Raw genomic sequence first — 13,122 nt, 5'->3', positions numbered from 1 at the left:
AAACGGTACACTGTCTAAAGCACCTGATTTCTCTGTACACAGCAGAAGGAACGATATTATATCCTGATATAAGTGGAACTACTCGAAGCTCGGACAAAATTGGAAAGTTGAAACACTCCATCAAATAACAATCAAAGTTCAACTACGTACTTCTCCGGTAGTCTACTCTAATGCCAATGTTTGGCGCAAATAAGAAACAAACAATTACGCAATCCTCTTGACTGGAAAGCAGCCCATTGGTGGAATTGATGCAAATTCGAAACATCGTAAGGGGCATAGTATGTTCTTTGGTTTAGAACGCCATACAGAAATCTTTGCTCAGCACGTTCATGATGTATGTTTACGTCGATGTGGCCAAAGATGTGGATTTGGCCATCAAAAGCTCCTCTATATTGTTTCGTGAGTGGGGTGGGGTAGCTGTGTTTTCAATGGAGAAATTTACATATAAAACCTCTGAGCCATATTCGTTCATGATATTTGCTTGAAGTCCAGACTTCAGAGCACAGATTGACTCCTGTATACTTTTTTCTTTTCCGTCATTCTCTTACACTTTCGTTCTTTTCAACTTCAAACTCACATTCGCTTTTCAAAATGCGCAGCGCGCTAGTCCTTTCCTTTTTGCTCCCCCTGGCTTTGGGGTGCAACAATCCTGCTAATCATCCCTGTGCGGCGGTCTATACTGCATCTCGATCCTCCGCGAGTGAATTCTGTGCCACTTTCACTGCAAGCACCATTACGGCCACGACCGGCTTGCCTACTTGGGCTTCTGCTTGTGCCAATGAAGTTAAGCAATTGTCCAGTGCATGCAGCTGTCTCGACACCACCTGGACTACCACCACCGGTGTAGTGGTAAGCTTCTCTCTCTAGAGATAGTAGATAATATTTTGTCTGACCCATCATAGGCCGCTAGCACTTCGGTAGCTGCCACCACTACCCCCGTCGTCGTCAGCATCAGTACTCCAGTCGCTGAGACTACTAGCACTGCAGTCGCCGTGGTTTCAAGCATTAAAGCTGCCACGTCCGCAACTTCCGTCAGGGCAACTACTCTCGCCACCTCGACCAAAACTACTGCCTCGATTACATCTGCCGTCGACACAGCAGGCGCTTGTGTTGTGACTAGTTATGCTGGCATCTCATCTGCTGTCAAGTCCTGCACAAATATCGTCTTGTCCAACATTTCTGCCCCTCCTTCCAGCACAATTGATCTCCAGAGCCTTCAGACTGGAGCCACTGTCACCTTCGCTGGTACAACCGTTAGTTCAACTCATGCCCCTTGATCCCTATTCCCATATATTTGCCTGGGGTGAATTAATCTAATGACCTGATATAGAGCTTCGGCACCACACTCGACTCCGACTTTGATCCTATTGTAATTTCTGGTACTGATTACACCATCACTGGTGCTGACGGCCATATTATTGATGGCAATGGCGCAAACTACTGGGATGGCGAGGGATCCAACGGTGGACAAGCGAAGTAAGTAGAGTTGAAAGTACCAGCTTGTGACAGAGGCATGTATTGATTATATGCTAACTGATTCTATAAGGCCTGATCACTTCATTGTCGTCAAGGATTCATACAACGCTCAAATTACCAACCTCAATATTCAAAACTGGCCCACTCATTGCTTCTACATCAATGGGGTTCAAGGTCTCACCGTCTCCGGGCTGACTCTTGATAACTCTGCTGGTGACGAGCCCAACAGCCTTAGTGGAAGTGACCCAGCTGCCCACAACACGGACGGCTTCGATATCTCCGGCAGTGACACTGTAACCTTGCAGAACATCAAAGTCTACAACCAGGATGACTGCGTTGCCGTCACCAGTGGTAGCAACATTATTGTTAGCGATACGTATTGCTCTGGCGGTCACGGTCTGTCGATTGGTTCAGTTGGTGGAAAGAGCAACAACACCGTCGCTGGAGTCACTTTCGAGAACTCTCAGGTCGTCAACAGTCAGAACGGTTGCCGAATTAAGAGTAACTCTGGTACTACCGGATCCGTAGGTTGATTCTCTATATACCTTTGCAACAACTTCTAACTTTTCGTCTACAGATCAGCAATGTCATTTACCAGAACATTACCCTCTCCAGCATCTCAGACTACGGTATCGATGTCCAGCAGGACTACCTCAACGGGGGCCCAACTGGTGACCCAACCAACGGTGTTACTATTTCCGGCATCTCTTTCATTGATGTTACCGGCACTTGCACCGACGATGGCACAGACTACTACATTCTCTGCGGCGATGGCAGTTGCTCCGACTTTACTTTCAGTGGCGTCTCTATCACCGGAGGTGGTGAGACTAGCAGCTGCAATTACCCCAGCGACACCTGCCCTTAAACAAATATTGCTTTGCGCTTCCTGGGAGAGTAGAATGCATCTACTTGAAGAGAATTTAGTGCGAGCCATCTGCTATGCCAACCTTATTCTTGAAAAAAAGATTCAACTTTGTATTATATCTATAAAAAAGAACTGCGGTGCAGAATCATGATTTACCTCAACCTAGTAGTAAGAGTAAGCATAATCGAATGAACACGTACTCGGCTACCTAACTCATGAACTATGAACCATTCGTACAAGATAGTATCAGAGGCGTTTATCTCCTCCAAATCGCAGCAACTTCGCAACAAGGAGTGAAATGTACTGACTGATTTGACACCCACTTTCCATGCTGATGCTCAACTACTAGGACCTCATATCGACTAATTTCCCTCCCACTGAAATACCGCTATGTAAATCGAGAACACTGGCTCGTCTGCAGGGTATAGAAGTAGCCAATCAACAATGCAAATTTTGATCCCGCCCATGCATGCACGAACTCCGCTGACTCAGCGGAAGTTTTCTGAATAACTACTTCCGTCAACACCTCAGCTCATTTCTTTTCCAGTTCTACAGGCTAAGAAATATTTCTGAAAGTAAAAGTAAGAAATTCTATTGACTCTTCCATTTGGATGACTGCATTTTGCTCCTAGCGACTGGAAATCGCACTATACCAGGTCGAAAGCCAATGCCGGCTACCTCCAAACCCAAGTGCAGGGGCCCCATGCCACGAGCCTGCGACTCATGTCATAAGAAGAAGGTGAGATCATGTTCATATACTAGTATTGAACGCCTTATCTTGATATTTCTTGTTCTCTCTACATATCTCTTTGATTTAAGCATTCTTCGAGATCATGAAAATGATAACAATCTAAAGATCCATTGCGATAGACGACTGCCAAAGTGCGACTGGTGTCTCCACCATGATTTGTCCTGTACTTTCAACAGAATCCAGACCAATACGAGAAAGAAAAGGTGGGCATATATTCTTTACTCCTTGCTCATGAGTATCATTCATCTAAAGTAATGCACTGTCACAGGTCAAAGCCGATTTCGCACAAAGGATCGAAGGGAGGGAACCATCATATGCGAAGTGGAACAGAATCAGGTATATCATGTCAAAAACACAAATTGCCTGCTTTTTGTGTATCTATCTAACAAAGGCAGAGTCTTCAATCATTTCTGACCGCTTCGAAGTCAATGTTCCAAGGCCCATCTTTACGGACACGAAGTTGTCATCAAGTAGCCCCTATGAACCAAGTGGACTCATATTATCATCACCAGCACTAAGAAAACTAGTCGCCTCTTGTGCAGGTCGAATGGAAATGGACCTCGACAGTCTGGACAAGTTCGGCCTCCCATGGCAATACTCGCGACCTCAGAACCCCCATATGATAAATCAGATATCCAACGGAAACGCGAAACTACCCAGCAGACCAACCATGGAGAGATATGCACGAAGATGGTTCTCCTCAGTACACTTTCTTGTCTTTCCAGTCATTAGCTTAGACCTCTTTGAACGAACTCTTGACCTAGTGTATGGTTCTAGGGATGTCAAAGATTATACTGGATCAGTCAGTGCCAAAGCAGCACTCTATGCATTTCTATCCATTGTTACCATTATTGGCTTTACCAAACAGGGTACTTCACATGGGCCTAGCGGTGAGTTTTATGCGGCCAAGGCCCAGTCTTATCTGGTTGATATTGTTCAAGAGTCGACCATGGACGGCTTACAAGCACTCACATCACTTGTAAGTCTCTATATTTGGCTCGGATTCTCTTCGCTTATTTACAATTCAATTTTTTTTTTTTTAGATTCTAGCTACAAGTTTCTCTGGAGATTACAAAAAGGCGGCAATGTTCGTTGCAATGGCATCTCGCATTGCGTACGCTCTAGGTGGTCATAAGAATCCCTTTGAATCACAGTCCTCGGTATATGATACAAGTCGACCGGAGTGCCACATCCGCAACTTGTTTTGGCTCTGCTATACATTTGACAAAGAACTCGCTCTACGGACCGGCCAACCGCCATCAATAAGTGACGACAACTGCGACCTCACTCTGCCTCCTGGATATGTAGAGTTACAGAACTCCAATATATGCTGTCCCGACGTCGTGATCGATAACACGACGGTGCCACTCTACCCCTGGGACCCTCGACTCTCAGTGTTAAAATCGCGTACCTACATGCTCCTCTACTCCGAAAGTGCACTGAGGAAATCGAAATCCGAAATTTTAAAACACATCCGCGAACTTGACGACACTCTTGAGCAATGGCGACTATCTCTAGACCGGGAATTCAGGCCAACACTTGCATTCTCAGAAGATATGCTTTTCCCATCTGCGTTGGCTACGCAACCGGTCATGCTTCGTCTAGCGTATCATCATTGCGTGATCATCATTCATGGTGCGAGTAATAGATGTCGGGATCCATCCGGAGATTTGGATATGCAGGAGATCGGTGTTGCGTCGAGCTTGGGATTAAGTGTTGAGGCGTCGAGGTCTTCGCTTCTGTATCTTCAGGCCGCTTTACCGAATATTGCGGGAGAGTGTTTCTGGTATGCTTATTCCTTTGACTCGTAATTGATATACAACCTACTGATACAGTACCCGCCATCTAGGCACATTCTATTCTATGTCGTTTCGTCAATCGTCACCATTCTGGGACACATGATCTCCAATCCGAACGATCCTAAGTCAATATCCGATTTCGAGTTACTGTTGCAGGTATCAGACATGGTACAAAGCTTCCCGATAACCGAACTGTCGGCCGCCGAATTGATTCAGATGCAGCTAGTAAAGGACTTTTCGCAGGAGTTGGTTGGCATTACTGGGATGGCAACGTTTGATCGTATTCATACTGTATGAACCACCGAAATTATTATGACGCTAGATAAATGCTTCAATCGCATGTTCTCATGACATCATTATACACATATCCACGGCTGAATCCCTATTGTTGTCGGAATTCCGGTTCAGATTTGCGGCCAAAAACGTCGACATATTCTAATTACTTGATAGATGGAAGGTGGAGCTCGTACATATAGAAATAAGTGCAGGATATTTTTGTAATTTTTCAAACTGATATAAGAACACCTGTATGGCAACACATTGTCTCTTCCATGGCTACTTGCTTACCTATTCATACCAACGATCTTTATGTCAAATGGCTGTACAAGGAAGATTCAAACACAAGGCTAGTGCTAGGGCTAGGGCTTGATGGAATGGCGCAATCAATAGATAAGGATTCAGGCACCGATAAGGCGATAACGGAGGGGAAGAAAAAMCCCCGCCGCCAATAAACAGTGCTCCTTGTCTTCCACGTGCTGGCTGAATATCTTACAAATATATGCGCCTTCCTTTGCGCTTCATTCTCAACTTTGACTACTCCCATCTACAGGTCAATCTTATCCGAACAGAGGTTAACAAGAATGGCTGCTCTTCCAAGCGAATACAAGGGTACATTCCCACACATTCACCATCCTCATCATCTTTGGTACTGACAGCATCAAGACAAGGTCCGCATCGCGGTCATCGGCGGCACCGGCCTCCAGGACCTCCCCGGCTTCACCAAAGTCGCCTCTCTCGACATCGAGACTCCCTGGGGCAAGCCCTCTTCGCCCATCACGATTATCCACCACCAATCCAGCGCGTCTGGCAAGGACGTGCCCGTCGCATTCCTCAGCCGTCACGGCACTCACCACCAAATCGCGCCTCATGAGGTACCCAATCGCGCCAACATTGCTGCCCTGAGAAGCCTCGGTGTCAGGACTGTGATTGCGTTTTCGGCCGTGGGAAGTCTGCAGGAGGTTATCAAGCCGAGGGATTTCGTGGTGCCGGATCAGATTATTGATCGCACCAAGGGTGTGAGACCTTTTACGTTCTTTGAAGGAGGGGTTGTGGGCCATGTGCCATTTGGTGATCCTTTCGATGAGAATGTTGCAAAGATTGTACGCGAGTGCGGACACAGTCTGGAGGGGGACGGTGTTGTCTTACATGACCGCGGAACCTTGATCTGCATGGGTACGTCTCTTTCCCCAAAATTCAATTCTCTTTCTTATTAGTGTACTGACGAAAAAAAAAAAAAAGAGGGCCCTCAATTCTCTACCCGCGCCGAAAGCAATATGTACCGCTCCTTCGGCGGCTCCGTCATCAACATGTCCGCCCTCCCCGAAGCCAAACTTGCTCGCGAAGCCGAGCTTGCATACCAAATGATTTGCATGTCCACAGACTACGACTGCTGGCACGAGTCCACCGCTGACGTTACCGTCGAGATGGTCATGGGACACATGAAGGCCAACGCGGTCAATGCGCGACGATTCGTCGGTGCTGTGCTCGATGCGTTAGCTCTGGATGAGAATGCTGAGACGGTCAATGCCAAGCATCTTGAGGGCGGGATCAAGTTTGGTATGAGTACACCGCACACCGCGTGGAATGAGGATGTGAAGAAGAGAATGGAGTTTTTGTTCCCTGGATATTTTTAGATGTGGTCTGTGGATATGAAATCCGTACATAGCAAGACGATACCTCGACAATATACATAAATATGCTGAGTACATTTTATCAAGGTTATTTACGGCTTAAACCGCGGAGCATCTGCATGTTCTATCACGCCAATAGTAGCAAATTAGCCGATATTCCAAGCTTACCGTAGTTTATACACATAGTAACCTATTTAAATATTAGTAAGTGCACATACAAATCCTGAACAAGCTCGTGGGCTGAATGGTTTAGTTCATCCCCGATAATATGGGCTAGGCTATTTTGGGATTAGTGCTCCCTTATCAGATCACCGATAACGTGCCCATCGTCATTTCGTTTCGCTTCTTCAACTCCAACGCTCATCACCTCACTACTCAGTGTTCAGGCACGTCGAGACTAGGTGCTGGTTCGCCGACCTGCATATATTTATATTTTATATTCTTAACAGTCGACCGCTCAAAGCGCAGTCTCCGACGGACTGAACCGCCACCATGCAAGGCTTCAGTACGTTCTTTCCATCATCTACGCACCTTCCCAAGAAACCTCAACTAACCATGTTTGCTCACAGATATGGGACGCTACATCCCCCCGGACCAAGAAGGTCTCACCACCTCCAACAAACTCGCCAACAAACACCCTCTCGGCAACCGAGCGCGCCACCTCCAAACAAAGGGTGCTCTAATCGTCCGCTTCGAAATGCCCTTTGCAATCTGGTGCACAACCTGCAAACCGCACGAAACCATAATAGGGCAAGGCGTACGCTTCAACGCGGAAAAGAAGAAGGTGGGGCAGTATTTTTCGACGCCCGTGTATAGTTTTAGGATGAAGCATGCGGTTTGTGGGGGGTGGATTGAGATTAGGACTGATCCGAAGAATACGGCATACGTCGTTACGGAGGGTGGGCGGAAGAGGGATACGGGGGAGGATAAAGATGGAGAATTGGGACCGGGGGAAATCAGGATTAAGCTACATGCTGGCGATGAGACGGACGAAAAAAAGGATGCGTTTGCGAGGTTGGAAGGCAAGGTTGAGGATAAAAGACAGTTTGATACGGCTGCGACTAGGATTGGGGAGTTGGTCAAACGGCAAGATCGCGATTGGGATGATCCGTATGAACAGTCGAGACGGTTGCGAAAGTCGTTTCGGACGGAGCGTAAGCGGCTTGAGAAAGTTGGGCAGGCGACGGAAGCTCTCAAGGATAAAATGAGTTTGGGGATTGACTTGTTGGAAGAGACGGAGGAGGATAAGCTGCGGGCTGGACTTGTTGATTTTGGTCCTGCTAATACTCTGCTGGACGGTAGTAATGCTCTGGCGACCATGAGTCAGACTCGACCGATGTTCGATAACGGCACACCCATAAAGCAGTCTTCAGGCTTTCAAAGGAAGGAAGAAAGTAGGAAACACAAAGCAAAGCTCAAAGCGGAACAACTCGCAGCTGAACGAAAGGCTTTGCTGAGCAATGAGCTGCGCGGGAACACGCGCGCCGCGGTGGATCCGTTCTTGAACGAGGGTGCGAAAATATGGCAACCAACGTTATTAAAGACACGGAAGAAGAAATTTACGGACGCTGATACTTCGACGGAGCGTGGTGGCCAGGCGGAAGAAGCAGAGCCAGTGGCATCTACGACAGCGCCTTCAAAGACCCCGGCACCGATCGCTCTGGTTACGTATGGATCGGATTCCGAATGATTGATGCAGATAGAATGCGATTTTGTATCTACTTTTATTATACCCCACAGAGTTTCTCAATTTTTGGCCTCTTAGGCATATTCATCACTTCCTTTCATTATTCATGACACAATCATAAGTACTTGCCCAATTCGTTATGAAGGTTTGGTCCATGGTGCTCTAGTAGGAGTCATTGGCCCAGGAGGATTTCGCGAAGTATCGGGTAATGTAGTTCGAACGGGCATACGAGTGGCTGTAGGAGCACCAGTCACGGAGGGTTGCGGGTTTCGTGCTGTGGATGTTGCCCATGGCGCCGCAGTAGCCCCCGGTATTGAAGTGCCTGGCTGGCTCCAAGGCGCACGAGTTCCTGCCGATTGAGTAGCAGGTGGGACTATGGCTCTGTTTACTTGCTGTGAATGTGTCGTAGGTGGAGGGAAAGTGGCACTAGGGTCTCGATCCCAGCTGAATAGAGAGCCGAACGGGAAATGTTGCACCACGGGGAATTTGGAGAGTACTTCTGCATTGTACATTTTGATCATGCCCTATCGCTCATGTTAGTCTGACATCCAACTTTCGTCATTTGGAAGTACCTTATTGATTTTCCCCCAACCATCCTTCACGCCAGATATATCAAAAAGCATGGGACTGTGCTCCCAGAACGGACCCTTCTTCACATCATATATGAAGCCAATGGCGGAAAAGTACATGTTCACTTTTCGTTCTCTCTGCACGACGTTATCTTTAACTACTGAGGGTGGATCGGGCGTATCAGGTAAAGATCCTTCCGTCGGAGTCTCGTCAGTCTCGGCGATGGCAGGGGAATATTGAGCGGAACCGAATATATAGGGTATGAAAGAATGGTCGTCGAGACCCCATACGCCATGGGATCCTGCGGGTTCGAGGTTGTATGTTTTGATCAGGTTCCGAACGAGTTCCAAGTATCTGTAGACACAATGGTGATATGTTAGTAGGGATGGGAAATTGCATGAGTTGATACGTACGGCTCTATGACCCCAACTACAAGACCCCGTTCTTCCACCCCGGGGCCAGCTTCTGGGAATACGCTCAACTTCCATAGACAGGCCAAGAAAGCCAAAAAGCTCAATTCGTGACCAGTGCCATAGTCAAGTCTCTGTGCGCTACCAAAACTCCCAAGGAAGTATGCTTCCAACTCTTTTCGTGCGGGTACCTGCTCAGAGGAAGAATCCTGCGAGGTGCCCAGAATATCAAATCCAAGAGCTTCATCTAAAAGATCTGAAGCCCGTTGCTCAACAAGCTGATACCATTTTCGAAAGCTGATATTTCCAAAACGTCTGGGACCTGTGTCCGGTGGTGCCTCTTCTATGATGCTTTCCAGTCTCGACAATAATAGCTGTATGCGTCGAACTGGTTCTGAGAATTCGACTTCGTGGGAGTTTAATTGCCATGTTTGCACTGTGTTGTCGATATTTCGAGGAAACATTGCTCGGTTTAGCTGTAGGAGAAATGACATAATGTCTCTGTAGGCTTTTGTCGAAAAGAAGGTCTGCACATCGCCGCCATCGTGGATCTTTTTAGTAGGTACGGCGAAGATATGATGTGTTTTGTCTATACGTTCGAGGACGGAAGCCATGGTGTCACAGAAGGAAATGTTATTTAAGTTGAAGAAAGAGTGAGGAGTTGAATGAAGCTACGCGGGGAAGCTCTCATTTCATAAACGGTTGGTGGGGCCGGCACGGGGAGCTACCGTACATGGAAGTTACGCGCTTTGTCTGATGCAAAACTGATTTCTGAATTAGCCTGACCAGTCGCCCATCCACCGTCGTCTCATATCATTGATTTTATGGCCGCGTCTTCTGTCATGTAATACAGCTTCTTGATTGCATCGCTTTATATTCGACCGCTTTTACCCCACGTGAGTATATCGCCGGAATTTGAGGATGGCGCGCAACACGAGGCGGCGAGCAGCGCGTCAAAAAGGCGAAAAGGCTCTCGATATCATCAATAGTGTGGCGGAAGACCGAGAGGATGGCGACGATTCTCGCGCGACAAACTTTGAACGGCGTATAGATACAGAATTGGTTGATCACGAACACGTCGATGAGCAGCGACAATTAAGGCGATCGGCTCGCAACAAGAGAACAGCACACGGCATGGAAGGCCGATTCAGCCCATTGTTTGTTCCGCAAGATGAGCCCCAAGGCAAAACTAAGGAAGCTGCAGACAAAGATATCAACGGGTCTGAAGAGGCAGACGAACTCGAAAGCGAGGCTGATGATGCTGCAGATGCAGAAATCAGCGAAGCCGAAGAGGCGGGCGAAGACGAAGAGGATAGGGAAGTAGAAGAAGACGGCGACTCAGTCGATTCAGAAGACGACTTTTCGATGTCCGATCAACAACAGCTTTTGCAGGAGCAAGAACAAGCAATTGTCAATAGTCAGCAAGAGCAGCAAGAGGAGGAGCGAGAGCAGGTGTTGGTTAACAGCCCTGTTTTGGTGGTGATAGATAGATCCAAGGAAAGGGTCAGCAAGGAACGAAAAAATGCTGCTACAGCCAAAGCTGCGGCACCTGAGACTGCGCGTGCTAAAGCCGACCATGCCCATTTTCTAGGGGAAGATGGTGAGTTCGAAGACAGTGAATCGGAGCAAGAGGATGAGAATGTCGACGGGGCCGGGTCTGAACTGGACTACGAGGACGACGAGGAAGTTCCATCCGATGATAGCTTTGATATGGATGACACACAGCACGATGCGGGCACTGCTTTAAAAAGCCTCTTTGATTGGGGCGATGAGCAGCCAGCCGAGCCCGTACAAGGATCAAGAACAAATGACCAGCTGGAAACGCAATCTCCACGACCAAGAGAATCGTCAAGCCGCAAAAGAAGACGAGCATCAAATACCAGCACAGACGAGCCTAATAGGTCTCGCAGGCGCATAGATCTACAGAATCAAAATCAGGTCGCAGCTAGAAGGAGCACCCCTTTCGCCCTTCCTGCAGATTTAGAAGCCACAACCAGCCCAGAGATGCATGATCGAACTCGCAGACGTATGGAAACACCAAATCAGGGCATCGAGCGCGCTCCTCGTCGCAGGCCACCGGTAGCCCGAGACTCGCCAGAAGTTGCGGACTGGGAAGCAACTATCCTGGAAAAAGAAAACCAGGACGATGTGATAATAGTTGGCGAAAGCATGAGCTACGATGATGCAACTAAAATCCAGGATCTACAAGTGACATGGAAACGTCTAATAAAATACTGTCAGAAATTGAAAGATAATGGTGTCAGAAGAATGCGACGTTATGTTGGCATCGAGGCGATCGTGGAGCGGATTTCAGATTTGCTCAAAGATTACAAGATGATGCAAAGAAAGCGGTCTCGAGGCCGTCCTATTGATGCTATTACCTGGAAGCGGACAAGGCAAGAGGTGAACTACATCAGTGAAGATGCTGCTAAGATTAGAAATGTTCTTGTACGGCGTGCAAAAGAAGGTAAAGAGAGCAATGACCTTCAAACTCAGGCGGATGCGGTGGAATACGCAGAGTTGATCGTTCAGCACGTGATGACATCCTTGTGCGAGTTAGCCTTGGAGTGTCTCAAAACGTACTATTCTGTGGAAGACAAATGGCTTTTGAACGGGGGCTTCGGGGCGGTCTTGGATATAATCGACATTGTCGGAGAGCTCGATCTGACCTTGACCTCATTACACAATTGTGCGATGGTCATGCTGTCTCCATATCCAGGCCGGCCGATACGGCAGGAACTACGCAGCATTCGAGGCTCGTTGGCCAGAGCCGAAGCAGATGAACAACGGCGAGAGCGATAAAGTTGTCCACACCAACATCTAATGACGATTTACAACCCGCGTTCTGACGACAGCTAGGAGTTCTTTGGTTTCTGATACCTTTTGATACATCTTGATACCACTATGCTATTTGAATTTCATACTTTATCGCATATTCGAATGTCTCCAAATGAAACACGTAGGCATTGACACCAACACTGTTGGTCTCTGAGTTGTCTTAGGGCTAGATGCCTGACTGCGTGGCACCAGTACTCCAGGACTTGTCTTCGGCCCTACCATTGCGGCCAGAAGTACTGTCAATCTTCATGCTGCAGGCACACTATTTCCAGCATGGAAATATCTTATTATTTTACTTCTGGTAGACTCTACGAGGACTAATGAGCAATCGCCTAATATAAAGATACAGCAGGACGGACTCCGATTGGCTCAAGCAGGGGATGGTTCGCGTCGCGTCGAGCTAGTCCCGTGACGGCTTAGCCCAGCTCAGCTTAGCTTAGCTTCGTTGACAGCGAAACATCCCCCTCCTTTGGAGATGACTCGAGATGATCGAGAAATAAGTCATTGCGAGTACGTAGTACTCGTAGGTCTACTTATCATCTGTCTCTTATTAATGTTTTGTTCATTCACACCCAACAATCAACGAAATTGTCCTTTGTTGATCGACTGTTCTCCCGTTGACAGTGGATACATCCTAGCTTGACCCCCTCGGGCCTCCGTCTAAGCCGCGACCCCCCTTAAAACCGCAAGCTAAGCCAGCACTAAGGTCGCTGGTGACTGGACAATCTGTTTTGCCGACCGGGCGTCCGTGCGTATCTGGCTAGAAGGTCAAGGAGGAATTGCTACTCCTAGCTTTTCAACTGTCCTCTGCCATTT

At 47.7% G+C, this 13,122-nt stretch overlaps 4 protein-coding genes across 4 annotated transcripts; 3 read left to right on the top strand and 1 right to left on the bottom strand.

Moving 5' to 3' along the window:
* Nucleotides 1-591: 591 nt before the first annotated feature.
* BHQ10_002407 (uncharacterized protein) lies at nt 592-6,804 on the top strand (the record flags this gene model as incomplete). Its single annotated transcript, XM_040874550.1, has 10 exons — nt 592-849; nt 903-1,253; nt 1,331-1,476; nt 1,547-2,000; nt 2,054-2,297; nt 3,857-4,071; nt 4,136-4,878; nt 4,942-5,171; nt 5,834-6,343; nt 6,410-6,804. 10 exons carry the CDS (start codon nt 592-594, stop codon nt 6,802-6,804), a joined length of 3,546 nt encoding a protein of 1,181 aa, XP_040730912.1.
* Nucleotides 6,805-7,293: 489 nt separating this feature from the next.
* Nucleotides 7,294-8,491, top strand: BHQ10_002406 (uncharacterized protein; the record flags this gene model as incomplete). Its single annotated transcript, XM_040874549.1, has 2 exons — nt 7,294-7,306; nt 7,371-8,491. 2 exons carry the CDS (start codon nt 7,294-7,296, stop codon nt 8,489-8,491), a joined length of 1,134 nt encoding a protein of 377 aa, XP_040730911.1.
* Nucleotides 8,492-8,625: 134 nt separating this feature from the next.
* On the bottom strand, nt 8,626-10,082 carry BHQ10_002405 (uncharacterized protein; the record flags this gene model as incomplete). Its single annotated transcript, XM_040874548.1, has 3 exons — nt 8,626-9,012; nt 9,061-9,412; nt 9,472-10,082. 3 exons carry the CDS (start codon nt 10,080-10,082, stop codon nt 8,626-8,628), a joined length of 1,350 nt encoding a protein of 449 aa, XP_040730910.1.
* Nucleotides 10,083-10,389: 307 nt separating this feature from the next.
* Nucleotides 10,390-12,270, top strand: BHQ10_002404 (uncharacterized protein; the record flags this gene model as incomplete). The annotated part of the gene is made up of 1 exon (XM_040874547.1): nt 10,390-12,270. The coding sequence occupies one exon, from the start codon at nt 10,390-10,392 to the stop codon at nt 12,268-12,270; it is 1,881 nt and encodes a 626-aa protein (XP_040730909.1).
* Between the last annotated feature and the right edge of the window lie 852 nt (nt 12,271-13,122).

This window comes from Talaromyces amestolkiae (assembly GCF_001896365.1).
Source record: "Talaromyces amestolkiae strain CIB chromosome Unknown scaffold3.1, whole genome shotgun sequence".
Lineage (NCBI taxonomy): Eukaryota > Fungi > Ascomycota > Eurotiomycetes > Eurotiales > Trichocomaceae > Talaromyces > Talaromyces amestolkiae.
Note: the sequence above shows the minus strand (reverse complement) of the source record. Positions and strands in the feature narration are given on the sequence as shown.